General features: G+C 55.0%; 11 protein-coding genes across 11 annotated transcripts; 5 read left to right on the top strand and 6 right to left on the bottom strand.

Moving 5' to 3' along the window:
• Positions 1-56: 56 nt before the first annotated feature.
• BZA05DRAFT_335910 (Alpha/Beta hydrolase protein) lies at positions 57-1,695 on the bottom strand (the record flags this gene model as incomplete). Its single annotated transcript, XM_051480788.1, has 4 exons — positions 57-941; positions 998-1,185; positions 1,240-1,460; positions 1,523-1,695. The coding sequence occupies 4 exons, from the start codon at positions 1,693-1,695 to the stop codon at positions 57-59; spliced, it is 1,467 nt and encodes a 488-aa protein (XP_051340237.1).
• A 1,237-nt stretch (positions 1,696-2,932) lies between these two features.
• BZA05DRAFT_394390 (uncharacterized protein) lies at positions 2,933-4,071 on the bottom strand. The gene is made up of 2 exons (XM_051483318.1): positions 3,327-4,071; positions 2,933-3,269 (listed from the first exon to the last, which is right to left on the bottom strand). The coding sequence occupies exons 1-2, from the start codon at positions 3,819-3,821 to the stop codon at positions 2,949-2,951; spliced, it is 816 nt and encodes a 271-aa protein (XP_051340236.1). The 5' UTR covers positions 3,822-4,071; the 3' UTR covers positions 2,933-2,948.
• BZA05DRAFT_394387 (Homogentisate 1,2-dioxygenase) lies at positions 4,072-6,265 on the top strand. The gene is made up of 5 exons (XM_051483317.1): positions 4,072-4,354; positions 4,407-4,635; positions 4,697-4,719; positions 4,773-4,947; positions 5,017-6,265. The coding sequence occupies exons 2-5, from the start codon at positions 4,534-4,536 to the stop codon at positions 6,196-6,198; spliced, it is 1,482 nt and encodes a 493-aa protein (XP_051340235.1). The 5' UTR covers positions 4,072-4,354; positions 4,407-4,533; the 3' UTR covers positions 6,199-6,265.
• Positions 6,266-8,090: 1,825 nt separating this feature from the next.
• Positions 8,091-10,994, top strand: BZA05DRAFT_417807 (fungal-specific transcription factor domain-containing protein; the record flags this gene model as incomplete). Its single annotated transcript, XM_051485477.1, has 6 exons — positions 8,091-8,265; positions 8,341-8,395; positions 8,498-9,686; positions 9,738-10,587; positions 10,654-10,851; positions 10,924-10,994. 6 exons carry the CDS (start codon positions 8,091-8,093, stop codon positions 10,992-10,994), a joined length of 2,538 nt encoding a protein of 845 aa, XP_051340234.1.
• Positions 10,995-12,256: 1,262 nt separating this feature from the next.
• On the bottom strand, positions 12,257-13,261 carry BZA05DRAFT_417806 (esterase/lipase; the record flags this gene model as incomplete). Its single annotated transcript, XM_051485476.1, has 3 exons — positions 12,257-12,279; positions 12,336-13,062; positions 13,127-13,261. The coding sequence occupies 3 exons, from the start codon at positions 13,259-13,261 to the stop codon at positions 12,257-12,259; spliced, it is 885 nt and encodes a 294-aa protein (XP_051340233.1).
• Positions 13,262-15,125: 1,864 nt separating this feature from the next.
• On the top strand, positions 15,126-17,796 carry BZA05DRAFT_473077 (uncharacterized protein). The gene is made up of 2 exons (XM_051488046.1): positions 15,126-15,212; positions 15,344-17,796. The coding sequence occupies exon 2, from the start codon at positions 15,390-15,392 to the stop codon at positions 17,478-17,480; it is 2,091 nt and encodes a 696-aa protein (XP_051340232.1). The 5' UTR covers positions 15,126-15,212; positions 15,344-15,389; the 3' UTR covers positions 17,481-17,796.
• Positions 17,797-18,000: 204 nt separating this feature from the next.
• On the top strand, positions 18,001-19,758 carry BZA05DRAFT_473076 (uncharacterized protein; the record flags this gene model as incomplete). Its single annotated transcript, XM_051488045.1, has 2 exons — positions 18,001-18,358; positions 18,430-19,758. The coding sequence occupies exons 1-2, from the start codon at positions 18,032-18,034 to the stop codon at positions 19,756-19,758; spliced, it is 1,656 nt and encodes a 551-aa protein (XP_051340231.1). The 5' UTR covers positions 18,001-18,031.
• A 271-nt stretch (positions 19,759-20,029) lies between these two features.
• Positions 20,030-22,057, bottom strand: BZA05DRAFT_468195 (uncharacterized protein; the record flags this gene model as incomplete). Its single annotated transcript, XM_051487843.1, has 2 exons — positions 20,030-21,826; positions 21,890-22,057. The coding sequence occupies 2 exons, from the start codon at positions 22,055-22,057 to the stop codon at positions 20,030-20,032; spliced, it is 1,965 nt and encodes a 654-aa protein (XP_051340230.1).
• A 393-nt stretch (positions 22,058-22,450) lies between these two features.
• BZA05DRAFT_443977 (uncharacterized protein) lies at positions 22,451-23,422 on the top strand (the record flags this gene model as incomplete). The annotated part of the gene is made up of 2 exons (XM_051486879.1): positions 22,451-22,906; positions 22,979-23,422. The coding sequence occupies 2 exons, from the start codon at positions 22,451-22,453 to the stop codon at positions 23,420-23,422; spliced, it is 900 nt and encodes a 299-aa protein (XP_051340229.1).
• Positions 23,423-23,931: 509 nt separating this feature from the next.
• Positions 23,932-25,126, bottom strand: BZA05DRAFT_429698 (pectate lyase). Its single transcript, XM_051486139.1, has 2 exons — positions 24,539-25,126; positions 23,932-24,480 (listed from the first exon to the last, which is right to left on the bottom strand). Exons 1-2 carry the CDS (start codon positions 24,767-24,769, stop codon positions 23,971-23,973), a joined length of 741 nt encoding a protein of 246 aa, XP_051340228.1. The 5' UTR covers positions 24,770-25,126; the 3' UTR covers positions 23,932-23,970.
• Positions 25,127-25,737: 611 nt separating this feature from the next.
• On the bottom strand, positions 25,738-26,864 carry BZA05DRAFT_468193 (uncharacterized protein; the record flags this gene model as incomplete). Its single annotated transcript, XM_051487842.1, has 4 exons — positions 25,738-25,974; positions 26,115-26,187; positions 26,334-26,568; positions 26,657-26,864. Coding segments are annotated over 4 exons (648 nt in total), but the record flags the coding sequence as incomplete, so codon positions are not given.
• Positions 26,865-27,955: the final 1,091 nt, after the last annotated feature.

Below are 27,955 nucleotides of genomic sequence, written 5' to 3'. Positions count from 1 at the left end.
ATACTGTACTATAGAAAAGCCCCTCCTTTCTATGTAAACCCGTTTTTTTCGTATTCCTACTCAAACCTGATCTTCCCCCTCACCACCTCTCCAATAACCTTTGAAACAGCCTCCCACCCCAGTTCCTCCAAAACCTTCCACTGCTCCGCATTTCTTCTCTTCTTCACTTCCTCCGCATCCCTGACTCTACATCCATCCGCATCGATGACGAGCACTTTCTCGAGGCCCTCCTTGTTCCACGGTTCAACGCCAGCCACAAACCGAACCCATATACGGCGCATCGCGTCACCGAGTGCTTCTTGCCTCGCCGATAGCTGCACACCTCCAAAGAGGTACAGCAAGTCGACCGCGTGATGTGCGCCGAGCTCGGGTACAAACGGGTTTGGAGCGTCGAAGAGGTAACGGTACGTCTTTGGCGAGTCGCGGAGGAATTCGCGGTGGTACATTTCCGTATGGTAGTTGAACTTCGCATCTCCGGAGAATTTGAGTACTCCGTCAAGGTTGTTGCCGTATCCGTCAAGGATTGCCTTGGAGGCTGGAACGTCCGGAAATTCAATGGCGGGGGCGGACAGTGATGTGATGCCTGTCGTGAAAAGACTGTATTCCTTCTCGACATCGCCAATCAGGACTTCACCTCGCCACGGCTCCTTGCTCCAGAAGCTCCCGGTTGCAACGGGGAATATTGTGTTGACGCCGATCGCTTGTTGCGCACGGCAAATTTCTGTCGCTTCCAGTTTCCTGAACTCGTCGATGTTGGAAACCGAGAGCTCGGCAAAGAGCTTGTTCCTGAAAAACTCTCCCACGGGTACGGGCTGTGCCGGAATGGTTGTGGCGGTGCCGGACTGCAGGATAACGCGCTTGAGAAGCGACGAATGTGCGGAAAGCGTGTGAAAGTGCGTCGCTATAGCGCCTGCGCTTTCGCCACCGAGTGTGATGTTGCTCTGGATCCCATCAGTATGTACACGGAACGGAAAAGACGAAACGAGCAGTGCCATACCGCATCTCCACCGAAGCCGTGAATGTGCCGGTGAACCCATTCAATGGCATGCTTCTGATCAAACAGTCCGAAATTTGTGAGTTCGTCGTCGATGTGTGCGAACCCGAGGAATCCGAGGCGGTAATTGATCGCGACGAAGATGATCGGTGTGCCGTCTTCAACCGATTTTGCAACCAGCTTTGTGGGATCTTTTACATGCCATTAGCTGCCCCGGTCCGAGGAAAGTGGATGGGTCGGTTCACCATTCACCCCCGACTTCGCTCCGCAACAGGAAGCTACCAAGCTACCACCGTGCAGCCACATCAGGACCGGCACGTTGTCCCCCGCCTTTACGCCGGCAGGGACCGTGACGTGAAGGTTCAAGCACTCGAATTCATCCTCGGGCTCCACCCAGCTAGGGGCTTGCTCGGCGGGGATTCTGAAAAGGGTATTCAGGTCGTAGTATACCTGCGGACATCGGGGGCTGTTTCGTTCCTCGTCAGCATGTATGTAGTAGCCGCCATGTAAGCATCAGCGAATACGTACCCATGCTTCTCAGATCCAATCGAGGCGCCGTTCCAGTCATTGATCGACTTCGAATGTGTGAGCCGCTCCGAGATAGACGCGAACTTGATGTTCCGGTACTGGACGATATCCGGGGCCGTGGATACACGGACGGGTGTCAGGGTTGCGTTGAGGGACGTGTGCTGGAGAGACATATTTCGGCTTGAAGATTGTTGGATCGTAAAAACAAATAAGCGACATTTTGGGCGCACAGGGTGGTAGTGATAGTGATGGCGAGAGTCGTGGTGGGGTTGGTGGGGTACACGGGGACAACGATGCATTGCAAATCCTGGCCATGGTGGGGCGGGGCGATCTACCAAGCGAGAATGCACGGGAAGGGAGACGGCTGTCTAGTGCGGGATCAGTACACTGCCAATTACACAACCGCACATGAGGCACGCCCAAGAGACAAAACTCGAAGGCTCCTTCACGATGTGGAGCGTTACATCAGTTTGTCAGCGGTTTCTAGGCTAGTGGTAGGGAACGAGGAGCGGAGCGGTGGGGCCATGGCCCATGCGTGCTGGATCTCAATTTGGCTTCGCTAGTGAATACCAGTCGTTGGGCGGCCTGTACGTAGAACGGGACGATGGGGGGGGGGGGGGGGGGATGAGTTGATGATGTTTAGGCGGGCAAGCAATTGATTGGTGGTGGTCTCGGTACAGGTGCACAGAAGGCTCACAAGAGAGTCCCCCGGTTCCAAGCTTTAGCGACCGTCTTAGCAACACCCCCGCGAGAAGCAGCCGTGAACACCATAACGTCCGGGGCCGTCCCCGACCAAGCCCTGCCGCCCCGGCCGGATATAGCCCGGATGTATATACCAGTTTCCAACATTCTTTTGGTTTGCCCAGTGAGGAATGGCTCGGGCACGGCTCGCTGGAGAAGCTCCCAGGCGAGAGATCAGAATTATTCTCGGTACTTTGTTGAGAGACTCGACGATGGCTGTGAGATGCCAGACTACATAACAGAGATGGGAGATGGCTCTCGTTAATGCCGAAATGGACGTCCAATGCATACCAGTAGCCGTACTCGATGGCCCTCCGGCCTTGTTTGTTATTCCAGTCCGTTTGTTGCTACTTTTGATCTCAAGTATGGACGTGTACAGAATACTCCTTCATTACGCTTCCTTCGTTACCATTCTTCGTAGGCTGTAGGCGTGCTCCTGATACTTAGAAGTCTGCTTGGATCCGTGGTTGGAGCAGCGTTGGAGGTTGGCTGGCCCCCTGATCCGGCAGGGACTCACATCATCACAGCTCACTCGTGTACTGTACCTGTCCGACTATCTGGTGATGTTGAATATCCATCATGTCAACCCGCCAACAGGGTGCGAACGCAGGTAAGCAGAGAAGCAGTGATGAGGACTATGTAGAGGTAACGCGAATCAATTTGAATATGTGCAGAATAAAAGCCCTTAACCAGGATAAACCAAAGCCCACACCTTCCCGCCCTCCTCCCTCCCCCACCGCTGACTCTCATTGGCATACTCGGCCTGCTTCCTCATATACACTGTCTCCTGACTACATTCTCCCGTCTGCCCATTGAGTTCATCGTCATCGATAAACATGTTGAAGCACTTGATGACGGTGCTCATCGGCGTGACATTCTCCTTTGGCCAGGCCTTGACCAGGCCGGGAGGAGCAAGACCTGTCGGTACGAACGCCGGAAGCACCGCATTGATGGTGATGTTCTCTTTCTTCAAGAGCGGCGCCATCGACCGGGTGAGTCCCACCAGCTATCGATTTCGAGGTCAGCCATAGCTCGTACATTGATTGGAGGGACGGCGACTAACCCCATGCTTGCACGCGGTGTACTGCGGCACTCCAATCAACGGGTACAATCCGGCATCTGAGCTCGTGATGACGATCTTGCCACCGCGGCCTTCATGCTTGCGGAAGTAATGCATTGCCAGTCGGATACCGTAGAACACGGCGATCAGATCAACGGCGACAGTCTTGAGCCCGGGCTTTACAGGCTGCCCGTTCTCGTCGCCCGTGGGGCCGAAGAGGTCGTCCTTATCATCGATGCCCGCGTTGAGGGCAGTGAAGTCGATGCGACCCCACTTCTCGAACGTGCCGGAAAACGCGGCGGCTTGCGACTCCCACGAGGAAACGTCGCAGTAGAAGTAGGTTGCCGAGGCACCGAGTTCGGCCGTGATGGAGGCTCCCGCGGGTGAGACGTCGAGGAGGGCGACGCGCCAGCCTTTGGCCAGGAGGTCTTTAGCCAGCGCGAGACCCATGCCCGAGGCGGCGCCGGTGATGAGCGCGACGCGAGATTCGGAGCTCATGGCAGGCACGGTGGTTGAGGTAAACGAAGGGTGCTATGGAAGGTGGGGTGTTTCCTCGGATGTCGTGAGATTTCCGACTCTGCGAAGATCCAGTATACCGAGAGCTTTCATATCTATCGATTCGCGTCGTGAAGCCGGTGCATATGGCGGGGCATCGCGCATTGGTGGGGGAGAGCTCGAGTGAAGGTGGGCTCCATCGCGACAGGGATGTGGTTAGTCCCCACCAGCACACGGCACGCAGGTTCGGGGACCATCCCAGATCCACCAGCTACCCCACATCATCACCAAGAACTGACCAAGAGCTATGCAGGGACGTTGCGCACCGACACGACCTGTTCGCGCGGCCGACAGCTACTTCCGTACACATTGTGATTTGTGAGCTCGCTTGCACGTCAGCCGTCAGTCAGCGTACCATAGATCCGATGACCAAATCGGATTGCACTGATCGGATGTGGGGACGACCAAAGAGCTCCGATGAACCCCACAAAAGTTACAGGGACAACGGCCGCGGTGTCGTCTTCGGTAGTCTCCTAGTGCGATGGGCTCCATGAACTCATCTGGCCATCACGCTGAGATGAATTGTAGAGTTCTTATAAGGAGTAGAGCCAGAGGTGCTCTCGAAGAAGTCGAATAGTCACCGTACCCGCTCTTAACAGCCCGCCAGCCCGCCAGCCCGACAGCACAATAGTTATTCAACATACCGAACGAGACGATGGCGACCACCGAAGACTACCAGAGCATCTTCCACTGGGCGGAGACCCAGAAGGATGGCGACATTCCATCGTTCAAGACGCGCAAGAATGATCCCTACACGGTAAGTTATCCCCTCACCTGCTGCAGTGCACTGCGCATTGCATCCCGCTGACAGGCTGCAGTACCAATCGGGCTTCGGAAATACGTGCGTTTGATGTGATCCCCGTCTCCGATCGGGCACTTCTGATGTTGTTCTAGATTCGAGTCCGAGGCGATTCCCGGTACGCTCCCGTATGGCCAGAGCAATCCCCGCAAAGTGCGATTCGGCCTCTACGCCGAGCAGATGACGGCTACAGCCTTTGTTGCTCCCCGCGCCCACAACAAGAATGCATACCTCTACCGCGTGCGGCCAGCTGTGGCTCACCAAGGATTCGTATGTCCCCCTTCATTGGCACTAAATGTGGAAGAAACGCTTGTACTGACGCGTCGGTTGTGCCTGTAGACCGATATGCCCGACAACAAAGACACCGAGTCTTGCTTCCTCCCATTGAACCCCAAGATCCACGTCTCGCCTACCCAGCTGGCATGGCTTCCCTTCGAGCTCCCCAAAGACACAGAGAAGGTCGACTTCATCGACGGCCTCAAGACTCTCGCCGGTTCCGGCGACCCGACTCTCCGAGACGGTATCGCCACCCACGTCTACTGCGCCAACACCTCGATGAACAAACGTGCATTCGTGAACTCGGACGGCGATTTCCTCATCGTTCCGCAGCAAGGAGCGCTCGATATCCAGACCGAGTTCGGCCCTCTCTACGTGCAGCCGGGTGAGATCGTCGTCATCCAGCGGGGCCAGCGTTTCCGCATCGACCTACCCGACGGCCCGTCGCGCGGCTACATCCTCGAGGTGTGGGGCTCCAACTTCGACCTTCCCGAACTCGGCCCGCTCGGCGCCAACGGCCTCGCCAACAAGCGCGACTTCCTGACTCCAATGGCGGCATTCGAGATCATCGAGGAGCAGTGGAATGTCGTGTACAAGCTCGGCGGCAAGTTTTTCCAGAGCGTGCAGCAGCACTCGCCCTTCGACGTCGTGGCCTGGCATGGAAACTACGTCCCGTACAAATACGACCTGACCAAGTTCGTCAACGTCGGCTCTATCTCGGTCGACCACATCGACCCGTCCATTTTCTGTGTTCTCACGGCACCCTCGCGGGATCCCACCGCGCCGCTCGCCGACTTCCTCATCTTCTCGCCACGCTGGGACGTCGCGTCGCAGACCTACCGCCCGCCGTACTACCACCGCAACTCCGCCTCGGAGCTCATGGGGCTGATCTACGGCAACTACGGCGGCCGCAGCGACAGCTTCCAGCCGGGCGGTGTGAGCTTCGAGTCCGGCTTCGTACCGCACGGAGTTAGCTACCCGGAGTGGAAGAAGGCCAGCGAGACGGCCCCGCCAGAGATGAAGATCAGCGAGGGTGCCATCGCGATCATGTTTGAGAGCTGCCGCGCTTTCACTATCACCGATTGGGCGTGGAACAGCGAGAAGAAGCATGAGCATGATCCCACCATGTGGGATGACCTGGTGGCGCCACAGCTGGAGCTGCTGAAGAAATTGCAGGTCGAGCATAAGAGGAAGTATGTGGGAACCGCGAGGAAGGGGTTGGGGTCTGGCGAATGCGTCGTTTGATTTTTTCAATTTTCTGTTATGATTGTATGGTTTACGATTGGGGAAAGTTTGAAACTCTTGCTACCTACTTGTGTCAACCGGGTGCCTTCTTTAGTTCTACGTGCCACTTCGCATCTACGAGATCAGGGAAGTCTCTCGCAGCCTTTTGTAGAAAAACCGTGAGCCACGAAACGACACGGCTAGAACGGCGGGCACAGTACTATATGTACGAGAAGTGCATTTTTCGAACCGCGGTCAACTGTATGCACGGTACCATGAACCGACGTGAGTTCCGATGAAGATCACCAACGGCTAGTTAGCGTGCGAATCCGGAAAATCGGCAAAACCATTAGTACTCTACTCTAACTCTGCCCGAGTTCTTGCCCGCTCGCATATGTATGTTGGTACTTGAGCCAGCAGAGTTGCTGGCGGAGTTGCCACTCCGCAAGCCAGAGAGAGAGATGGAGAGTGTTGATTGATGGCAAGTGGCTTCTGTGGCGTGCGAATCCGTGACATAGAAGATCGTGGAAGTGCTGAGACTGGACAGTGGAGTTGGCTTGTGGAGGCTTTGCTAAAAGTTTGGCTGTGGTGGATAAAGCGGGCGGATAACGGCGGTCCTTCCAAGTTCCAACATCTGGCTTACGGATACGAGCGATCTGGACGTTGGAACTGCCTAGATACACGTTGCTATGGAGGTACTCTAATACTGTAACCAAAGTACGCAGGCTGCTATGGTAATGAACATGTAAGCCCATGGAACCCCCGGGGTGTCCGGGATAGGTAGTACTCGGGTAGGGATGTCGGCGATTGAACGCCCAGGATTCGTGCGCATCATGGTGATGTTGGAGTACTCCTGTCTATACTGCCGTGCTCTGCTCTCCTGTCGGCGCCGCTGTACTCTGCTCTCCTCTGTCGCGGAGAATTTTTACTGAGTGTACACTAGTTAAACCGCTAATTTCGAGAGTAGTCCACTTTTTCTCAGCCCGCACCTACGGTGACCTCAGGTTTGCGAAGCGCCTTTTTTTTCACCAGAGGGCTCCGCGCGCTAACAACCCGCCTCACAGAGATCCCTCAGAACTGCGAAACCCCTCTATTAGACCTTTTTAGCTCCAGCGCGGGCATATTAGACCTTTGCTCTTTTACTAAAGCGTTCAATCGCCGACATCCCTACCCGAGTGTATGCGGATCACGAGACGATGAAAACGCGTCTTTTCCGAAGCAGTATCGCGTCGAGCCGTTGGTGGAGAAATTCTCGCGTGGGGGGCTGCGAGCGATTAGTAACCGAGCATTGCCGTGGGCACTCCCATGGCGCTCGCATCTGCATCGTTCCTTGGTCGCGTCTCGTTTGCCAATTCTTCATGACGCTATTCCGCAGCAGCAGTCGCTCCAGCCATCAACAGTTGAAGTATCACAAGCAGCCAGTTGCTCCAACCCCCCTGCGGCTAGCCGCACTGGATGAAAATTCATCTAAAAAACGAGACCCACATCTCGCCCCGACCGCTGTTCCGGAACCCCAGACTTGGTCCGATTCACACGCTTTTCCCCGCATTCTGACACTGGTGGCGGGTTTCGGTCTTCCGTCTAGCCCTCGTGGGAAACTCTGCTCAATGGCCCGGATCTGGGGCCCCACAAGCGTGTGGGTGCGCGCTGCGCTGCACCGCCGACTCCTGGGTCCTGGTCCACCACCACCACGATGCGTATGGTTGTAGTCCCCTTCCATCAATCATCATCACCATCATCATCAGCTCACTATTGCTTCTTCCTCCACCATCGGCACACCACTGAACGCAAACTCCGTCACGCCAGAAGCGGATCCTCGAACTCGCTCCCCCCTCTGCTTATCGAGATTGTCGGCTTCCCCGGATTTCCCGGACGTGGATACAGATCAGTATCGTATGACGCTCACTCTCAAGATGCAGACAAAACAGTCGAAGAAGCACGATGCGGCCGCCGCGTTCCAGCACATCCTGACCCTGCCGTCGTCGGCGGCCGCCCAGGCTGCGCAGAAGGAGAAGAGAATCTACAAGTGCGGACATTGCAGCACAACGTTCCGGAGGAGTGAGCATTGTGTTAGGCATGAGCGGTCTCGTGAGTTCTTCTCTTTCGGACAAGGCGGCGGTCCGGTGTGCTCGGTAAATTAACGTTGCGTGCTCCTCAATTTAGACACCCTGGAGAAACCATTCGGATGCTCTTTTTGCGGATGCTATTTCTCGAGAAAGTACGAGCGTCATTGAAAATTCGAGAATCCCAGAGCTACCAAGTCTGACAATAAGCTTTCTTGCAGAGACTTGCTCGTGAGACACGAACGTACGGTGCACAGCAGTAGTCGGCCACAATCTTCGAACCGGCCGGCGAAACGGCGACGAGCCTCGGAAGCGGGCACGGACTTCCATGCGGATTCGACGACTACATTGCTCTCGTTCCAGGAGTCTACAGATGCGCACACGATGGGCTTCGCTGAGGCGGACGGCGAAACGTTCTTGAGCCTCTCTCCCGGTGGTTCGTCGCCAGCATCGGTTCACCACCAGCGTGCGAGAGGAGATTCCGTCCACTCCATCCACTCGATCCATTCCATCACCGAGGTAATCCAGCCCTTGACCCCGCCGGAGTCCTTCGCCTCGGAGCAAATCAGTCGGAAGCAGAACACACCCGGGCCGCCGGTCGAGGACAGGAACGGCGAGGTGGAGTTTGGTACGCTTCAGAGCGACTTGGATTTCTCCGAGCTCTTTTCGGGCGCCGAGAGGGAGGATGACGCTTTGGGGTCTTCGCCGCACAATACCATCGATGGTATCGCGGCCGCTGCAGCGGTCCATGGCATCTTCCAAAACCATGGCCACAGTTTCCCAGAGTTCCGGGGACTTGAAAATATACTCGAAGAGGCGGTGGCACCGCAGGGTGATTCGATGACGGACCTCTTCCACGATTCGATGGACGTCATGACCCCCACCGAGGAATATATTATCCCTCCGACACCCTCACAATTCCGTAAGCGACGAGGAACGAACGCTTCGGATGTTTCCAACCAATCACTGATACAGTCAATCAACCGAAGCGCGGTGCCGAAACCGGCCTTCAATATCGATGATTCCACAAAGGACTGGATTCTGCAGGATCTGTCGGCATCACACCCCCGAGATCTGATGATGGGCTTCTGTCTGCCAAATTCCACTACCCTCCAGAGATACCTCGACAGCTACTTCAACAGCTTCCACAAGAACTTTCCGATCTTGCATCTCGGCACATTCTATCCCAAAGGTACCAAGGCGCTCCTTCTTCTTGCGGTATGCTGCATCGGCGCACAGCACTGCCTTGAAAAACGGCGTGCGAGGTATCTCTACGAGTGGACCAAACGCTTCGTGGCCGTGGAAGATGTCAAATGGAAGCGCGTTGAGCCGGATAGAAAGGCCTGGTTGATGCGCACCAAGATTCTCCTTGGATTCTTTGGGATTTGGAGCGCAGAGCGAGAGCTCATCAATGATACCGTGGCCGAGCAGGGCTCATATGCCGTGGTAATTTCCATAATCCCTACCTCCTGTCAAAATATATCTTGATAGTTTTAGTTTTTCCGCTCTGCCCAGGCGTTGCTTCTTCGTCGGGAAGAGATTCCGTTGCAACAACAAACCTGGCGCGACTGGGTCGACATCGAGTCGTTCAAGCGCCTCTGTTATGGCATATACATCCTGCAATCGTTGATCACCATTACCTTCAACCTCCCACCTGCAATATCTTGCGCAGAGGTCCATCTTCAGTTACCGGCTTCCGAGGATCTTTGGGAGTCTCCCAACGCCGAAGTGTGGGAAGCCAATCTCAACTTCACAGTATCGGACCCTAAATTCAAAAACGCTCTGGAGTACTACTTTGGGGCTCAATTACCAGGCGCGCCTCCAGTATTGGAGCCCGGGCCCAGTGCATTCGGTGGTCTGGTCCTGGTGCATGGTCTCCTCTCGCAGCAATGGCAGGTCACACAATGTCGGAAGTCTCTTCAACTGTTCGGCTTCACCGCACCGAGTATATTGCCCTTCACCATGGCCCAAGAATCAGAGGAGCTACTCGGCCGCCTCCAGAACTGTCTGATCTACACACATCAAAACATCTCGCCAAACGCCGGCGGGTCTCTATGGTTCTGCGCGGCGGGCTTACTGCGACAGGCCTACATCAGGCAGTTTACACAGTTCGAGCCCGCCTCGTCACAGATGAGGGCAATCATCCGTCCGGAGGAAGGGAGTCTAGACCTAGAGGCGGTGGTGAGTTACGTCCTGGAGGGCACGCCGCGCAGTGCGGCTGTCACCCGTGCGGCAGAAAAAGCCACCGAGGCACTCGAGATGCCAGTACGGGCGGGGCACGTTATGGTGCGTAAGACCGCCGCGCTAAATTGGAGTGTCGATCACGCCATCGCTGGTTGGGACTGCAGTGCGTGCTACCTAGCCCCCTCCCCCATCCATTCCCCCCCATCATCTACTGACGCAGTGTGAATAGTCCTGTTCCTCTTGAGATGGATGTTTTCTCTCGAAAACCTCCCGCGCAACGAGTGGGACGCCGAGGAGATGAGGGTCTACGACAGCGTGCGCCACCTCCTCGAAGAGGCAGATCTCGATCTGAGCGCTGGCGGGCCTCTGACCCAGAGTCTGGCTAGAATGTGGGGTGACCTGCTGGCGGATACGTGGGTGTGGGGAAGTAAGTGCCCCGCCGTTTATAGTTTGATTCCCGTTGGTCTGGGTTGGTCACTGACGTTAAACGCTTATACAGTCACACCGGCCCTGGGAAACGGCATGAGGATCCTCGCAGAGAGGATTAGGGGCGTGCATGAGGGATTTTGAGGGTTTACTTACTTACTTAAACTTATGTATGCATCTGCTGGGCGACTTTCCTGAACTGTTGTGGCGTGGCTTGTTGCTTTTCTTGTATTTTCTTTTCTTTTCTTGGGAGCCCTGTGGCGTATTTTGGCGTTGTGGTTGGTTGTATGTCTGTATGTAGCCTGGGACTGGGGACTGGGGACTGGGGACTGGGGACTGGGGTAACTACGGGGTTTCGGGTGTGGGGCTCGGTTATGGTTGGAAGGGGTGGGTTTCGGATCCGCGCAAGTATCATACGGTAGCAATAGACAGTGGAATCTTGTCACCACGAAGCTTAACGAGCTACCTATGTGTGGCTGTGTTAACAGAACTGGTTAGTCGAGTTGTGGAACCGGTATCTCCGAGACGCCTGTGTGCATGCATATGCACGCGGGAATATTGAACGGTGGACTAGTAGAGCACCAGGACTGCACGGGGCCTAGCTATGAAGTATGTGTGTAGCGATGGTCTGTGGTCTGTGGAAAATCCCGTTAGATGGGCTGTGGAGAATCCTGTCTTGGTGATTCGATAGGTACCTATGCAGGAAACCTGGGGCAGGCGCAGGCACAGAAACAGAAACAGGTGCACATAAACCGGTGCACTTGATCAGCGACCAGCAACTAGCGACTATTCAAGGCTACGAGTACTCTAGGTACTATAGGTAGCTTGCCAAGGGTCTTTAGGGAGAGAGAGCATCACTTCATTGTCGCATAGCTACGAGCCTAGACCTGACCATGGCCATCGGCGACTTGCCACTGGCCAGGGTCTTTTCCTGGAGCTCCAGCGAGCTCTAGCGAGTGAACGCCTGGAGGGCGCGTGATGGGCTGTGATGGCGGTGCTAGTGGGGGGCGGAGCCGAGGGTGAATCGGCATTGGGAGGTTGAAAAGGCTCGAGACTCGAGAGGGCTTGGAAAGGCTCGTGAGGGCTTGGAATTGTTACGGTGTATTGTCTTGGACGACGGTGGCTGTGAGTGGAGAAGCGGCGGGGGAAGGTCGTGCACCAGTTGCGTCTTGTTACGGGTCAGGGACAATTGGGTTGACTCGAATCGGCTGTACTCAGCACACTCGTCACTAGAGCCCGTGCTCGTGCTTGTAATTGTGCGTCTAGAGATCACTGCTGCGACTCTATTCTTTCATAAAATCATCTCGTATATCCAGTGTCCACTGCACGATCATCCGTAGGCCCTATGTTTTCCATGCCCAATTGCTTGACCGCAACCCGGATGCCCCTATGGCCCATCTGATCTTTTATAGCCCAAAGAACCGCAGCGCTGTTTAGGCCATTAGCATCAATTGCTCCCCTGTCTGGGAAGAAAGATAAACCCACCCTCGTCCTCAAGCACCACAAGATTATGCGGCTGTCCGACCTCGACCACGGTCTCCAGTTCTCCCTTGCGGCCATAGATACTCCTGGTCCACCCGACCTTCGGCAGGTCCTGCTCGACCTTCACCGGTTTCGCACTCAATCCCAGCACGTTTGTCCACTGCTCGACCGCCTCGCCCAGATTCTTAAAGCTGAGGATCTCATCCTGATCGCCATGGAACAGCTGCAGCCTCGGGCGCTTGCCCTTATACTTCGGATACGCCGCGCGAACCAAATTCCCCCACTCCCTCGCCGTATGGTTGATCTTCCCAGTGGCGCAGTCATCGCTCCACGTGCTTGTGCCCGCAAAGCAGCCGAACGGGACACCGGCGAACGCGCTGCCGGCCGCGAAGACGTCCGGGTACGTTCCCATGAGGACTTCGGTCATCATTGCGCCCGAGCTGATGCCGGTGGAAAAGATGCGTTTGCTGTCGACCGAGTACTTGCGCCGCACGTAGGAGACCATCGAGTGGATCGCGAGGGAGTCGCCCCCGCCTAGGTGTGTGAGCGAGGCGGCACTGGATACGTCCCAGCACCCGTCTGTTGTGTTCACGGACGGGTAGATCACGATGTACCCCTTGCTGTCCGCCGTCGCCGCGTACTTCGTCCCCGCGTAGAAGTCGAGCGCCGTCCCGTGGCACCAGTGGATGCCGACTATGAGCGGGGCGGAAGGCTGGACGTTGTCTGGGACCTGGATAGCATTGGGCGAGTTAGCAAGAACTCCGAGAGAGGGCAGGAAGCAAAGAAGGACGCACGTAGAGATACATCTTTGCGTTGCTGGGGTTCGGGCCGAAGTTGGTGATTTCCTTCAGTTCTGCTGCGGCGGCGAAGGCTGAGAGGAGCAGCAGCGCACCAGCGGCCGCGACGGTGGACCGGATTGAAAAGCCCATTTTTCGGTTGCGATGATTGTCGTATCTTTCGTGGGTGAATCGTCGGTGACATCGTAGGCCCCGTTCGTTTATATAGGAAGTGGTTAGGTATTCGGCATGTTGTTCCCCGCGACGGCAAATATAAACTGGAATTGCATCGTGTGCAGGCTGATCGGAATTGCAGCCGTGAGTTCCGTAAAGGCTCGCCATGTGCATAGTAGGTAGGCCCCTCTCCGGTCCGACGATGCCAGGAGATCCGGGGTGAGGGGCGGGACATGGGTGTTTATTTTTGCCATTGTTCCTGCAGATCTGGACAACGTGGGGCCGTAAGTGACGTTCTGTGTACTCTACCAGGTAGAGTAATCACACAAGAAGTACACGTACTTTGCACCTGGTTATTCGGGAAGACGACAGCACGAGAAAACCCTAGTGCCGAACGAGGTTCTATATTACTATGATAGGAATCTGCAGACTGCCATGCTACCAGTGCGGGGTTGGAATGACGGACGGAAAGGACGGACGCAATCAGACCCTCCAACCGTTAGAACCGGGTCAATTGGTTCAATTGGTTCAGCTGGTTCGCTTCTGCACTTAGAAAACATGGATTCAGCTATTTCAGACGATTATACTCACGTTTTACAGCACTTTAATTGATCGGTTGGAATTCTCGTCCGAGTAGGTGATTATGATCCGAGAGAATTGATTGGATATACCGGCAGACGGAAGTGTGGAGTTGAAGGACATGTCACCTGGCGGATAGGATACTGAAACGTCCTCTTTCCAACCGCCAGTCAGTTTATCTAACAGTTAAACCACCATACCTAGATTGAAAATCACAAGCAAAACCGTACTAACTGAACTGCCTACAATCTACCCGCCAACTGAACCAGTCTGTTTGCTCCACCCAGTTAAACTAGGTACCTGACTGTTGCAGGGTCTGGGAGAAATCACTGGGGATCACTTGCGACACTGGTCGGTAGACCGCGGGCGAAATCACTGGGGATCACTTGCGACACTGGTCGGCAGACCGCGGGCGGAATCCGCGAAAGATCGAAATGGCGCATGGGAGAAGGCCGTATACGACGATAAATCGATATTCTCTGTCTCTCTAGATAGAAAGAGGGGCACAATGGTCGTTACCTTTGAAGGTGTTGTCTCGGTTGCCTGGAGCTTCTATTGAGCTAATACCTAGCACTGCCATTGCCTTCTCAAGTCTCTCATGGCCCACACCCCGCGGCATCTACCGAGCGCGGGTCGGCCGGCAAGATTCCTCTAAGGGGGTGGAAAGCGGCTAATCCTTCATTCTCTCTTATTACCCAAAGCTTGATGATGAGAGTGGCGGCTGCCGTGTGTCATTTGCGTGGCCGTATGGTAAACGCGTCAGTACGTGAGTACTTGAGTCGAAACAGCATTCACAAAGCAGGGAATCCAACCTTGAAGTCGCGAGGGAAAGTCAAACATCACACTGGATATTGAATCTGTTATTCGACTACTAGTAGTAGACTGGGTCTGCTTGATGTGCGCCCATAGTGGACACTCAAGAAAGATAGAGAGAACGATGATGTTTGTGATCTATCTACCGCTGGCTGCTCTGCCTACAGTATCCCAGTCTGTCCTAATCGCCTCTGGCGCCATTCCTCTTCAAATCTCCTTCGATCCTGCCCCCTACACGCCTTTCTATCTTATCGCATCCATTTTCAAGGTTCCAAGGCGGCAGACGACACTTGAACTGTTTCAGTTGACGCTACCGCCCACGCTAGAGTTAAGGAACGCTAGAGTTAAGGAACGCTAGAGTTAAGGGCCCCTCAACCGAGTGAGTGTAACCTCACAGCTTCTACTCAAAGTATCGCTGCTCAACCATTGATCTCACGACACCAACATACCTCCGGAATCATCTCTCGCTGACGTTCACAACACTCCCCCACCAATGCACAGCTACAGTGTGTCCTTTGACTACTCAAGAGCTTCTCAGGTATGAAGACCGATCGGGTGGTTGTTTGATCCCCTCCCACAACATGCCCGATGAAAGATTCACCCTTCACCTATCCATTCCCATAGTCCGCCGCAATTCCGTTTGTCATACTCTAACTTTAATATCTCTAGAGCTGAACACCAACGAGCCTGAATACCCTTGATTGTCACACACGTCATGTCTCGCATAACAATCGACCTAACCGACGACATGTTGGGAGCCGACCATCAAGTACCGTCGGCCCGACCCGACTCGCAGCCAGTAAAGTTCGAAGAATCTGCACCTCGCACCACCGATTCCGCCCAGACCAAGTCTATCGCTAGTCAGTCGCCACCGCCGTATCCCCAGTGGCTCCTCTCTCGCATTTCCAAATTCGACAAGGAGATCGCCGAGTTACGAAAGTCAACCAACGACGAGGGAAAGCGAGTGGATGATATCATTGCGAGAGCTTACACCACATTTGGTCCGTCGCTTCCGCAGGCAAAGACTAAAGAGATCGAAGAGGCGCAGAGGAAGTTCAGAGAGGTTGTGGAGAATACGTACACGGCCATCAAGGATAAATACGAGCAGAAGGCAGCGCTCGAGGCGTGTTGGGAGCACAAGGAGTACATTCCGGAAGCTAAAGCCGTGGAAGGAGGGTCCGAAGCGAAGAACAAAACTGCCCAGTCCCGCTCATCGGTTGATAATACGATTGGTAGCACCATCAGCCCTCCTGCTACGGGGTCCGATTCTCGGGTTATCCGTGCATCGACGGACAACAGTATCGCCATCGGTCGCTTCACTCCAATTGCCAGTCCATCCGAACCGCCACTGCCACTGTTTCCGAGACGGCTGGAGCCCCAGGGTGACGATGAGACGATTCGGCCACTGCCGCTACCCGAAGATGCTGTCATGAGTGGAGCACAAGGAATATTCGGAGCGGACAGAGCACATGAGTCGCAAGAAGCATCTCGACCATCTCGACAATACCGACCACGCGGACCACGCGGACCACGCGGACCATACCGGCCACGCGGATCACACACGGCTTCGGGAGCACATAGAGTTAGAGAGAATGGCGAAGGCGCGGATGGAGTCACTTCTTTGGCTATCCCCCCGGCCGCGCCGATGTCAGTCGGCGACCTTAGTTCGCCCTGTCCCACCATTGAAGAATGTATCAACAGCCTACGGAACCAGCTGAACGACACATTTCCAGACGAGCCGATCTCACATCATACTTGGAACAGAGATTCTCAAATATCCAAGGTCCTCGGCGGGGGTCCAAGACTCACTTTTCCCGTTCCGGCAAAAAACATCTCATTCCCTTATAACATTGCCCCTCTCCAGTTCTACATTGCCATATCGACCGATCTTAATCGGTTCTTGCCGAAAAAGCCAGGCCAGCCTGGAGCTCTGACCTTCTTCCGAGAAAAGGTGCAGGCTGGCAATGTCCACCCGCTGTTTATCGCTGCCCGCCCAGGCGCATGGAAGTACTTCGGAAACTACAAAGCCTGCAACCTTCCTTACAATGATGGCTGTCTTCCCCTGGAACGCTGGAACACGTTCGACCTTCGTTACCGGATCGATTGGTGTAAAGAAATCCTGTCGAAGGAATGGGGTCGGCAGATGCTTTTCGACAAGGGAATTATCCCTTCGAAGGACAAAGGCGCCGACATCATTTCTGCAGAAACACTCATGGGGTACTTTCAGCGGGCAAAGAGTGATCCCCTGCATCTGCGTCTCCGGATCATCTTGCTCCAACCCTTTATGTACGATCGCCGACTGTATGATGCGCTGTGCCGACACGCTGGCTATCCTGTGAGCCCGGTCACCGCTCGCATGGCAACCGCTCCTATGCTCACCGCTCCTATGCTCACCGCTCCTATGCTCACCGCTCCTATGCTCACCGCTCCCATGGCCGACGCCCCCATGGCCGACGCTCCCATGGTTGCTGCTGATGCGGTTGCCGCTCCCATGTCCAACGCTCTGAGCGCCACCTTCCGCCGCGGCCGGCCCCGAGTTGTCACCGACTCTGACGACGAGGACGAGGAGTACCAGCCGCCGTCAGCGCGCATGATGCTCCCGGCCAAGAGCTCGTCTCCCGAGAGCTCGCCGCTGACTGGAATTACGGGTATCAAACGTGAGTATAGCCCCGACGACGAGGATCTGTACTCGATGCCCAGGGCTAGGTTTCTTCGGCCTCGCATATCGGTGACATATCAGTTTGATGCCGAGGTCGAGCAGGCGAAGATGGACACGCGAAGAGCGGAGAAGGAAGCATGGGAGTGAATGCGCTCGTAGGATGTTTGCGATCTGGCGTTAGGAGATTATTCGCGCACTGGGAGGTGTTAATGGGTTTTTATCGTGTTACATTTGATTTCTAGGGACATGATTGTGTTTCGTCGGTTTGTGTTCAGTTTGTTTGGCTCTGCCTGGGTCTGTCTGATGGGGGCGATCTGTATGGCCTATTTATGTTTAGTTTGTTTGGCTTTGCCCAGGTCTGTCTGATGGGGTGGATCTGTTTACATTCGATTCATGTGGAAGTTTGATGGTCATGAATCTTGATGGATACAAGCAGTGTAGGCGGGAAAATAGAAGACAAGCCGTGGTTTCGGATTTGATAGCGATTTGACCTCTGAAGAATTACTACGCTCGAATATATATCGTGATGTTCCCACAGAAATTTTAGACGGCTGATCCATGAGACTCATCACATGCGATGATTCCTTCTCACCCTTCCCATCCTTGCGTAGATCCCTCATCTACATATAGGTACCTCACCACCGCGTGACGTCACTTCCCCTCACCACCTCTCCTCCCCAATATCCCACACACAAACCATGATTGTCGCTGTCGTCACCGCCGTCGCAATTACACAACGCGAAGCGCGGCGCGAGAAGGCCGCAAAAGAGGCCGAAGCCGCCGCGGCTGCAAAAAAGGACATTCTCGTCGTCGGCGCGGGCATCCACGGGCTGCTCGTCGCGCTGTTCTGCAGGGCCCAGGGGTTTACCGTCACAATTGTTGACCAGAAGGGCGTGCAGCACTTCAAGGGCGACGACAGAGCAAGCGGAGGGCTGGTCTGGCTGGCTCCCAACGCGCTGACGGTGCTGGAGAGAATGCACGAGAAGCTGCCTGGGTACCTGCAGGAGGCGGCGTGTGCGGCAGAGGTATGTACTGTACCTAGGAGCTTCCGACGGTGATGGGGGAGGCCCGGCTGACGGCGACGATGCGTACACAGACACTCCACTACCGCCGGTATAAATCCGGCAAATCCCTCTCGCGCACCGCGCTCGGCGGCGGTGGCACCTCCACGCACTGTCTCGCCCTAACGGCCACCGACTTCCTCGACCTCCTCCTCGACTTCACGACCGCAAAGCTAGTCCTCAACACCGAGATCGTCGAGTACAAAGATGCGCCCGAGGACCTGGACGGCCCGCTGCCGCATGGCCGGCCCTATGCGCTGGCGGCCGACGGCCAGAAGTTCTACGCGGACTGTATCGTTGCGTGCGACGGCAATGGGTCGCTGGCCCGGAAACATGTTCTTGCGAGTGCGGGTGAGGAGGGGTGGCCGGATATCGATACGAAGTGGACGGTCACTACCGGGTCGGTGCTGGCGGCGGAGCTGGGCGAGCATGAGAAGGCGAGGAAGCTGGTCGATAAGGATAGGGTGGACGTTTGGGTGGGTGAGGGGGCGTACGTTTCCACCGTGACCGTCGGCGGCGGCGAGGAGGTGGTCTTCGATGCGTACGACCTGGATATGCAGAACGAGGGGGAGCTACTGCTCGAGGAGCTGGTTGAGGGGTGGGAGGGCGGGCTGGTTCACGCGCTTTCGAAGGCAGGGGAGACGACGAGCACGAGATTGAAGATTAGGCAGAAGCCGAGCACGCTGGTGAGCAGGAAGAGTAGGAAGGTGCTGATGTTTGGCGATAATGGCTTTACGTTTCCGCCACATTCACCGCATCTGGAGATGAGCTATCATGTTGAGGCGGCGCAGACGCTGGCAGTGTGTCTACGGAAGGCGGCGTCGGTGCCGCTGGGACTGGAGATCTACACGCGTATGCGTAACCCACGGTACGCACGCGCCATGATGATGGCACAGGACCGGTTCAATACAATCACCGCCAGTGCGGCAGAGGGGGAGCTGGAGGCGGCGGAGTTGAAGTGGGAGATTGAGCCTGGAAGGAAAGAGGAAGCGGGACCGGGAGAGGATGGCATCGTCGAGGGATGGTGGGATTACGATGCCGAGAAGTGGGCGGATAAGAATTTTGAAGGCGTTATTGATATTTTGACGGCAGAGCTGCTGGGGAAGCAGAGGGCAATGGCGGAAGCACAGGCGAAAGCGCAGGCAGAAGTAGAGGCTGAAGCGAAGAAGAAGGCGGAAGGGGAGCAGGCTGTTGTAGAGAAGGGTGGACAAAGTCGAGAGGGTGATCAATCAGAGGATGGGGATGACGATGGTGAAGAAGATGGGGATGACAATGGTGAAGAAGATGGAGAAGAGAAGGATAGTGGCTCCCAGACACAAGGAAGCGAAAGAGTGGAGGTCGTAAAATTAAAACACGACGGTTAAAAGTGGAGTGGAAAGTGTACCTATTAACACAGACATATCGAGTGACGGGTGAGGCTGATATCACGGAGAAGATGTAGCTGTGCGATTTGATGATGGATGTTTCACGCAACGGAACTTATGAACAAGCCTGAGACGACTGATTGAAGACAAACAGAAAAGTATTGTATCCCTAGTTAAGCCACCGAGAAATCCTCCCTACCTCAATTTCTCCAAGCCACCGAAGAAGCCTCCCTACATACTTCAATTTCTCCAAGCCACCGAAGGATCCTCCCTACTTCGATTTCTCCAATTCCTTCAAGCAACCAGAAAACATGTAAGGGTAGGCCTCTGGCCGCATGACAATCAAAACTGGCGGGAATGTTTCATCCGCATCAACTTCCTCATCAAAGAGATGGTCAAACCCCTTCCCATTGCACGGACAATCCTCTCCAGTTGCAGGCGGCGGCTCAGAAAAAATTGAGCAGCCACCGTATCCCCTCTGCATCTCTAGGGTCTTGCTCTCGAACCTATGGGCCCACCACCAAATCTGTGTACCGAAAGCCCTCTCGCAGATGCTATCCTTCAACCAACCATACCTCTTCACCCACTCCATCCTCTCGGCGCGCAATTCATTCCACAGAGTCTTGTAGTACTCCCAATTCGCCTCAATGTGGAGGACTATCTCCAGCTCGATATCCTCCTTCATCACGGTAAACATGTAGTCGAGGTTGTGCCACACCTCGCACCAGCTCATGATGTTTTTGGTATCCAAGCGGATAGTACTAAGGAGGGACTTCGCGAGTTTGATGCAATCCTGAACCTTGGTGGGGTTGTTCCGGCAGATGTAGTACATCATCGCGATGTGCCGGAGGGTGTAGGAGCTGTTCAGGGGGCCCATGATCGCGCTGTAGAAGAATAGCTCGATTATATCAAATTGCTGGACAGTCACGCTGGGGAACGACTTTGGCGGCAGGAGCTGGAAGTGAAGAGCATTTGGCGGCAGTGATAAGTCGGGGAGGGGTACTCTGAACCAAGTGAGTAGGCCCGCAGGTATATCGATGACGCCGTTTTTCAATCTCAACTTCCGCGGGGTAAGAAGTCCCTGAGTGTAATCCTGCAGCATAGCCAGCCGATGATAACCGCCCTGAGAAGTCTGGACTGAATAATCCGGTCCGGATTGGACTCCTGGCGGCTTGCTTTGTCGTCCTTCTTGAAAGAGCCCCTGCGGAGGAGTCTGCGGAGATGTGCCACTTTGCGGACGACTTTGCGGTTGTTGGGGAGCCCGCAGAGGAGTGGGTTGGCCACCCTGCACAGGCCCCTGCTGAGGTGTAACGGATGGGAGACGAACTGGCTGGCTAGGACCACCTTGCGGACGTCCTTGCTGAGGTATATTGCATGGAGGGCTAACCGGCTGGGGGGTAGGTTGAACCTGCGATTGGTCACCCTCGGGACGCTCTTGCTGCGAAGTCTGTTGCTGCTGCTGCTGCTGCTGCTGCTGCAAACGAGGCTTCACCGTTTCTTGAGGGCCAGGTAGGAAGCTAGCTACAGGCGTTGAACCCAAAGCAGACACAACGGGAGGCGCTTTTTTGATCTCCAATCCCGGTGGTCGCTTTTGTTGGGCACCTTGGGGACGTGCCTGAGGAGGTGCAAACCCTTGCTGAGAAGCCGGTCCTTGCTGAAAAGTCGGTCCTTGCTGAGAAGTCGGTCCTTGCTGAGAAGCCGGTTCTTCCTGAAAAGCCGGTTGTTTCTGAGAAGTTGGTCCTTGCTGAGAAGCCGGTCCTTGACTACGGGCTGGCCGAGCAGCAGCTTGGGGGTCTTGTTGGAAATGCAGATTATCATGTTGCCACTGCTGGAAGCTGGTATTCTGAGGCCAGGCACCCGGGAGCGTGGCTTGTTGCACTGGGTCCTCCTCAGGATACATCGAGGATGGCACCTCCTGCAACCACTCATGCATCTCCTGCTTGCACTCGTGCACCTCCTGCGACCACTCCTGAACCTTTTGCGCCTCCTGCTGCGACCGCTCTGTTGCCATCGGATGAAGACCTGGGGGGAATCGCGGCTGCGTCGGCATTCCCGGCAGGTGAGGCAACTGGTAGGCATTAGCTGGGCCACCCAGCAGACGCGGCTGCCGGAGAGACTGTTGCCAACGTACCTGCACAGCATCCGGATCCCGCCCGGCCGGAGGAACAGTCTGAAGCCCGGTCACGGGGCCCGTGCCGGCACAAAACACAACGGGAGGGGGCGTAGTGCGCATGAAAGACGAAGGCGGGCTTGCGTCAAATGCGTGGCCACGTTTCCGGTGCGGGGGTGGCTCGGACATGTTGCTTTTGTTGTGGCTGTGTGTGTGTTTGGTACGGGTGCGAAGGAGGATGGGGCTGAAAGCAGGACCACCGGGAGGGGGTTGAGAGCGGCTGGCGAGTGATGGTTTGTGTGGTGATGTGAGTACTGTGTTAGCGATTGGTCTGATTGTGATAACCGGTAGCAATTTGGAGGGATTGAAAGCTTGAGCGGGACGCTAGTACCCGAGGCACGGCGGGTTTCCACCCTAGTCGTCGTGTGTGAGACGGAAGAAGGGTTGCGTCCCGTGCGGCTTGTAGTCTGAAGGCGAGCCGCATCCGAGCCACGCATAATTTGTATCTCCGACCTCTCATCCATATAACACGATACCGCCAGCAAGATTCACGACTGAGAGCCGGCAACAACGAGCACCATCATGGACGAATTCTATAACTTCCGGTGGCCGGACCCCATGGATCCAAACAGTCAGGCGGAAATCATCAGGTCTATCCCGATCGAACACCGACTTCCCGGCAACGAAGATACATCCACCGTAACATCAATATCGGTTCCCGCTCTTCTTTCCTTCTACGGTTTCCTTCACCGCTCACACGTTTCCTCCGTGGATGCTGCCGATGCGCAGATCCAGGCGCTGACCGAGCGCCTAAAGGAAGCAGAGGAGCTCACACAGTTGATGCGTAATTACTTCGAGGAAAAGGAGAAGAAAGAAGAGTTGTACGAGTTACGCAAAGAAAGCCAAGCGAATGCAGATTCGTGGCGCGTGCACTCAACGCTGTGGCACGAGCGGTTCAAGAAACTCCGTTGTTGGTGCCACTGCCAGCCGATCGAGAACGATCCTCATCTCGACAATCTCAACTATGATCTTCTGGGTGTATCTAGAGCTAAGCCCATCATCAGAGAACAAAATGCAGTGATGCGTTTCATCGTCGAAGCGGCGAACTAGGTCCCTTACGAGAATCTCTGTGTCTCCTGCACCAGAGCAACAGACGATATACGCCTCGACAAGGTGCTCAAGTTCATGCGCTCCGAGCCCCCCGCCTGGTTCGAGAGGTGGTGGCACTTCCAGGTCGGTGATTCGACATGGGTTTTTCCTCCGGTGGATGGCGTCTACGGCGTCAGCTGGAAGGACTTCGAGGAGGTTTACTACAAGAGCTATATTTCCGCTTCGGATCCTCATCAGAAGTTGCCTCCGATATCCACAGCGTCTGGACTTGGAAATCAGCAAGTGAGCCCGAAACTCACAGGCAACACGGGAACCCCTACCACACCTGCGATGCCTACCACCAAAGACAAAGAGACCGACGTCAATACCAAGTCCGCTAAAAGCCGTTGTCCCAGGCCTAAGCACCGGGCGCGGGCTCGCGAATATGCAGAGGCTCGAGCGTAGTAAGTATGTACCCACCCATCCACCCCCTACACTCCAGTACTGATTGCATTACGAGGAGTCTAGTCTCCGAAAGGCTACAGAACAAGATGGATCGTCGAAGGCCTTGGAACACCCAGGAAGCAAAGGCAAAAGTACAAACTGTCAGGCCAGGATCGGTCATTTTACCACTCCTCATGAATTGTTGTATGAATGATATTACCTGCAGTCCTGGATCACTTAACTGCCTTGAGCTCCAGTGAGCACTGTACCAGCTAACTGGATGATCTGCTGGCATCTAGGCTGGATAGCACAGATTGTTCGGTAAGCTTGTAACTACTGACTGATGGTCGTGTACGGAGTCAATAATACGGCAGGTGATATCACATTGAACTGGAATAGGTATTGCAATTCCTGATTGACTAAAGAACGACTGCGATATCTACTACTACATCCTTCACCATCCGCTCCTAGCCTCCCCTCCACTGCAAACCACCACTACAGAGCCCTCGTCAATCCCTCCTGATCATCTCCACCCTTCTCACCACCACCATCCACATCTCGCCAATCCTCTAGCAAGAAGCACTGTTGTTGCCACCGTCGATGCACGACTCGCCATCGAAACCGGTGGACTGCTTCTCAGACTCGCAGTCACCCTCAGCCTTATCGCAGCCCTCGTAGACCTGGCAGATCTTAGCGGGGGCAGCGCCACAGCTGTCGGAGATGGTGGCGGTATCGCCGTAGTTGGAGTTGACACCGGCAAAGACGGTTCCTCCGGTGACGACGACGCCTGACATGATGACGTGGCGGGGCCCGCCGTTGCCGCTGCAGTTGCCGCACGACCGGTACACCTTTCCGAAGGTGTTGGCGTAGAAGTCGGTAACCACGACTGTGCCCTTGCCGTTGTGCTGGATGATCTTGTCGCTGGCGCTCTTCGCACCACCGCCGATGACGTACGAGGTGCCCGACTCCTGCAGGAGGGTGAGCGCGTCCTCGCAGACGTCCTCCCACCAGACGTTCTGGATCGTGCAGGTGCCGTCGCAGTGGACTCCCTCGAGCTGGTCAGAGCCGATGATGGCGTTCTGGGAGAGAAATGTGAGCATGGAGAGAAAATCATGGGAGGATTGGGGGAAGACAAACCTTCAGGGTAGCTCCATCCTCGAGAATGAAGACGGCACCCTCCTCACCACCGTCCTCATCAGAGTCGCAGTCGTGGCCGCGTCCGAAACGCTTCATGCCACCATCGTAAGTGCCCGAGACACGGTATGGCTCCGAGAAAGTGGTGGAGCCAGCGGCGCTGGGGAAAGTAGTAGTCGCGGCGGCGGCGGCCGAGGCGGCGAAGTAAAGGGCGGCGAGAACGATAGACTGCATTCTTGCAATTGATTGAGTCGGAAGTTGGAGGTAAAAGTTTGAGCTTTGTTGTTGGTAAAAGAATGAAAAAGGCTGGCTTTTTGTCCGAAGCTGCTGGAGCTGTGAAAATGAAGGAAGGCTGGCTTGAGTGGATGAACTGGCTTGCTGAAGATGAAGCTGGTGGATGAGGATTTTGAACCTGGAGGAGATGTCTGTGGTTTATATAGAAGCTGTGTTTCGCCTTTACGCCAACTCACACCATGGCCACGGAATGGAAAAAGATTGATTGATTGAGTCCGCACCCCTCGGCGGCCTGTTTTTCCGAATTCTGGCAGAACCAATATCCAGGTGACAACTGCATATAATGGGATCAGCGTCATCGCCCCTTGATACTATGCGAGGACGTCGGACTTTCCAGGCGTGTGGGGTGTTGGGATTCAAGGACATTCACATCCAGCGTTCTCGCCACATATAGCATTCTGACAACTCCATCGGGTAGCCATCCTTGCGGAGAATTGACGACGCCAAGCGCGGGCAACCCATCCTGGCGGAGAATTCACGATGCCAAGCGATTTAAGCCCTCTAGTGCCGCTGCAGGTATATTGGGGAGGCATACGTACTTACGTAGCCCTCTTTCCCAACGGCCCGTAACTGTAGTTCGGTAAGTGAGCCGCCGCAACGTGCCATTCGGTTCTCGGGGTTTTGACGTCCTTGAAACGTTGCGGGCGTTCGGAGTATACACCCCTGTCAATCCGGGGTGCATCCATCGCGCGCGCTGGTGGTTAAATGCCATGGTGGTTTTTCTTTCCACGTCTTTTGACAGCGGACTAGATTGCCAGAATGGGGATTCGCCCCCGCTCCTACTCCTGGCTCGGCATATAAGCTGGTTTTGGCTCGATCCTTACTCTACACGACGGAAAATGTATGATATGGTGCCTGTGTGCCTGCGTGTGGAGACGAGGGCGAGGTGGTGGCGGGTAGACTAGGTAAAGCAATCTATCCTCGGGTTGTTCCTGCCTGTCTGTCAGCAACCCTATAACGTAGATATTAATGTGCTCGTGTTCGTGCAATATATTGTCCGGGGAAGACTCCACCTACGTTTTTCCACACGGGGCTCCGGGACGAGCAGTCGAAAAGATCGTCAGAAACGAATCTTCAGGCTTCAAGATCGGCACTCCTCGGTGTAGTTCAGCCCCAATGTATTCGGTGCTTTCGCCCGCGAATAACTATGTAGGCAAGTACGTAGACGAGCATCAGATCGCATGGGCTAGGTATGATAGCCAACTTCGGCCTTCGGTATCGTAGGATCTTGCTATGTAGGCAAAAAATAAATCGGCAGAGTCACCTGATTCTTCGCCGAACTCACTACCCACAGTTCCACGAGGCGACCCACTTTCCGGCGAGCTCGAGTTCGTGTTGACCGGTCAGCGAATCGAGATCTGGGGTATTGCGTACTATACCTAGGTAGTTTCCAGGGAACGTAGAGCTTGAGCTTGACTCGTATGTCCGTTCCGCAAGTCCCCTGAACCATGGCCACCCAGGAGGAGACATGTTTTTCCGGCACCGGCCATTCATCGGTACATACGATTTGATCCCAGATCTTGGTTGACTTGGCGAATGTAGAGCTCGAGCCGCGTCAGTGACGACTTGTGTCGATAGTGCATCGCAAGCCTCTGGGACCCTAATCCATGGCCGCCGCTCGGCCTCTCGCGGGGGCGGTAATGGTTCCGGCGTCGGTACGGTACACTTCCGTGGTCCGTATCTCGCTTCTCTACCCAGGTATGAGTATATATGGAATATGCATATTTCTTCCCCTGTGCCTGTCGGCCAAGAAAGTCAGCTTGCGTACGCCGATGCCAGCGCTCAACGCTCGGGCCCGCATGCGAGAGAGTTCACACTCACACTCACACTCAACCCCCGAGGTCTCCAATAGCCTAAAGGTTCGAACACGGGGGAGAGTAGAGGACACGCCGGTGAGAGATTGAAGTTCGGTCTCTTGAGAATCCCGCGTTTCAAATGCCGAGCTGGAGAGGGTACCATGTGGCGTGAGGTGGACGTGTGGCGCCGGGGTGGGAAGTATTTGTTGAGGTCGTCCGTGAGGGCAGTGGAGCCGGCCATTATACGGCAGTGTATGCGGAGCAACTGAGCGCAACCGAGTAAGTTGTAACTGCGCGGCGAGCATATTTTTCTTCCCCTGAAAGCTCACGAAAATCGTGAGAGACCCTCGAGGCTCGAGGGGTACGGACAACCGATGAGACTGATTCAATTGACTAAAAAGGAACAAGAAAGAAAAGCAGTCTGTGGTCTCCAGACTGAACAACCTCAAAGTAACTCTGCAGTGTTGGTGATAATGTCTGCGGTGGTGGATAATTTCTGTTGTGTTGAACGAGAGACCGACCGACAAGCCGAACAGAAAAGAAGCAATAGCGAACATTTCAACGTTGAGTCGACCGCATCGTGTCTAGCCCCCGAACCCCACACTAGGTAGAGTACACTACATCTCCCCGGTAATCTTATCTTCAGCCACATCTACGCCACAACAGCACAGCACAGCACCATCCACCTTCCACTGTAGACATGAATATTCCCGCAGTCAAATGTACCAATGTGAACGCCGATCCGACGAAGCGCCAAATCGGATATGTACATACTAGCTGGGGACACTAGCACTGTACTCGCGAATTCGGCTATAGCTGGCTGAATCGTCGCCTCGCTTTGCCGCCGTGGGGGAAGATTATCCGTCTGACTCCGTTCCATGGACTATCGAGTAAAGTCTATCAATGTTCTCTTTCGTCCCCGTAGATTACTTGATTATTATTCCCAAGTACCTACATCGGCATCACTTGAAAACGTTGCATGTTACACAGTTCCCTCTGACCTCACAAGTGATCTCAACGTTCAAGACCGACGGAGCAAGCTCCGTCTGTCTCCTTAATAGTGACATATACATCGAACAGGCTCTGAGGTAGCTGCATCCTAGTCCTACATAGACATATACCGGCTCGAACCTGGCCACGCCCCTCACGCGGGCCCGGGCCACAACTACCGAACACCGTTGTCAGAAGAACGTTAGGACAAAGCTCGGACTCCAGTTATAATATCTCTCATATAGGTGTGAGCGACGACGACGAAGTGCCAAGAGGTGCCAAGAGAACAACGCGTGGACAGCCATCTTTGCGGATTTTGCGGCGTGGATATCCGAGCGGG

This window comes from Tricharina praecox, assembly GCF_024521635.1.
Source record: "Tricharina praecox strain CBS 144465 chromosome Unknown BZA05scaffold_9, whole genome shotgun sequence".
Taxonomy (NCBI): domain Eukaryota; kingdom Fungi; phylum Ascomycota; class Pezizomycetes; order Pezizales; family Pyronemataceae; genus Tricharina; species Tricharina praecox.
This window is presented reverse-complemented; position numbering and strand designations above follow the sequence as displayed.

What these genes read in the sequence shown, in the direction of transcription:
- BZA05DRAFT_394390 (XM_051483318.1), bottom strand. Translation starts at nt 3,821, where the DNA reads ATGAGCTCCGAATCTCGCGTCGCGCTCATCACCGGCGCCGCCTCGGGC. An exon ending in ACACCGCGTGCAAGCATGGG is followed by an intron (nt 3,270 to 3,326) that starts GTTAGTCGCCGT and finishes CGAAATCGATAG; the next exon opens with CTGGTGGGACTCACCCGGTC.
- BZA05DRAFT_394387 (XM_051483317.1), top strand. Translation starts at nt 4,534, where the DNA reads ATGGCGACCACCGAAGACTACCAGAGCATCTTCCACTGGGCGGAGACC. An exon ending in GCAAGAATGATCCCTACACG is followed by an intron (nt 4,636 to 4,696) that starts GTAAGTTATCCC and finishes GACAGGCTGCAG; the next exon opens with TACCAATCGGGCTTCGGAAA. An exon ending in CAATCGGGCTTCGGAAATAC is followed by an intron (nt 4,720 to 4,772) that starts GTGCGTTTGATG and finishes ATGTTGTTCTAG; the next exon opens with ATTCGAGTCCGAGGCGATTC.
- BZA05DRAFT_473077 (XM_051488046.1), top strand. Translation starts at nt 15,390, where the DNA reads ATGTCTCGCATAACAATCGACCTAACCGACGACATGTTGGGAGCCGAC.
- BZA05DRAFT_429698 (XM_051486139.1), bottom strand. Translation starts at nt 24,769, where the DNA reads ATGCAGTCTATCGTTCTCGCCGCCCTTTACTTCGCCGCCTCGGCCGCC. An exon ending in AGGATGGAGCTACCCTGAAG is followed by an intron (nt 24,481 to 24,538) that starts GTTTGTCTTCCC and finishes TTTCTCTCCCAG; the next exon opens with AACGCCATCATCGGCTCTGA.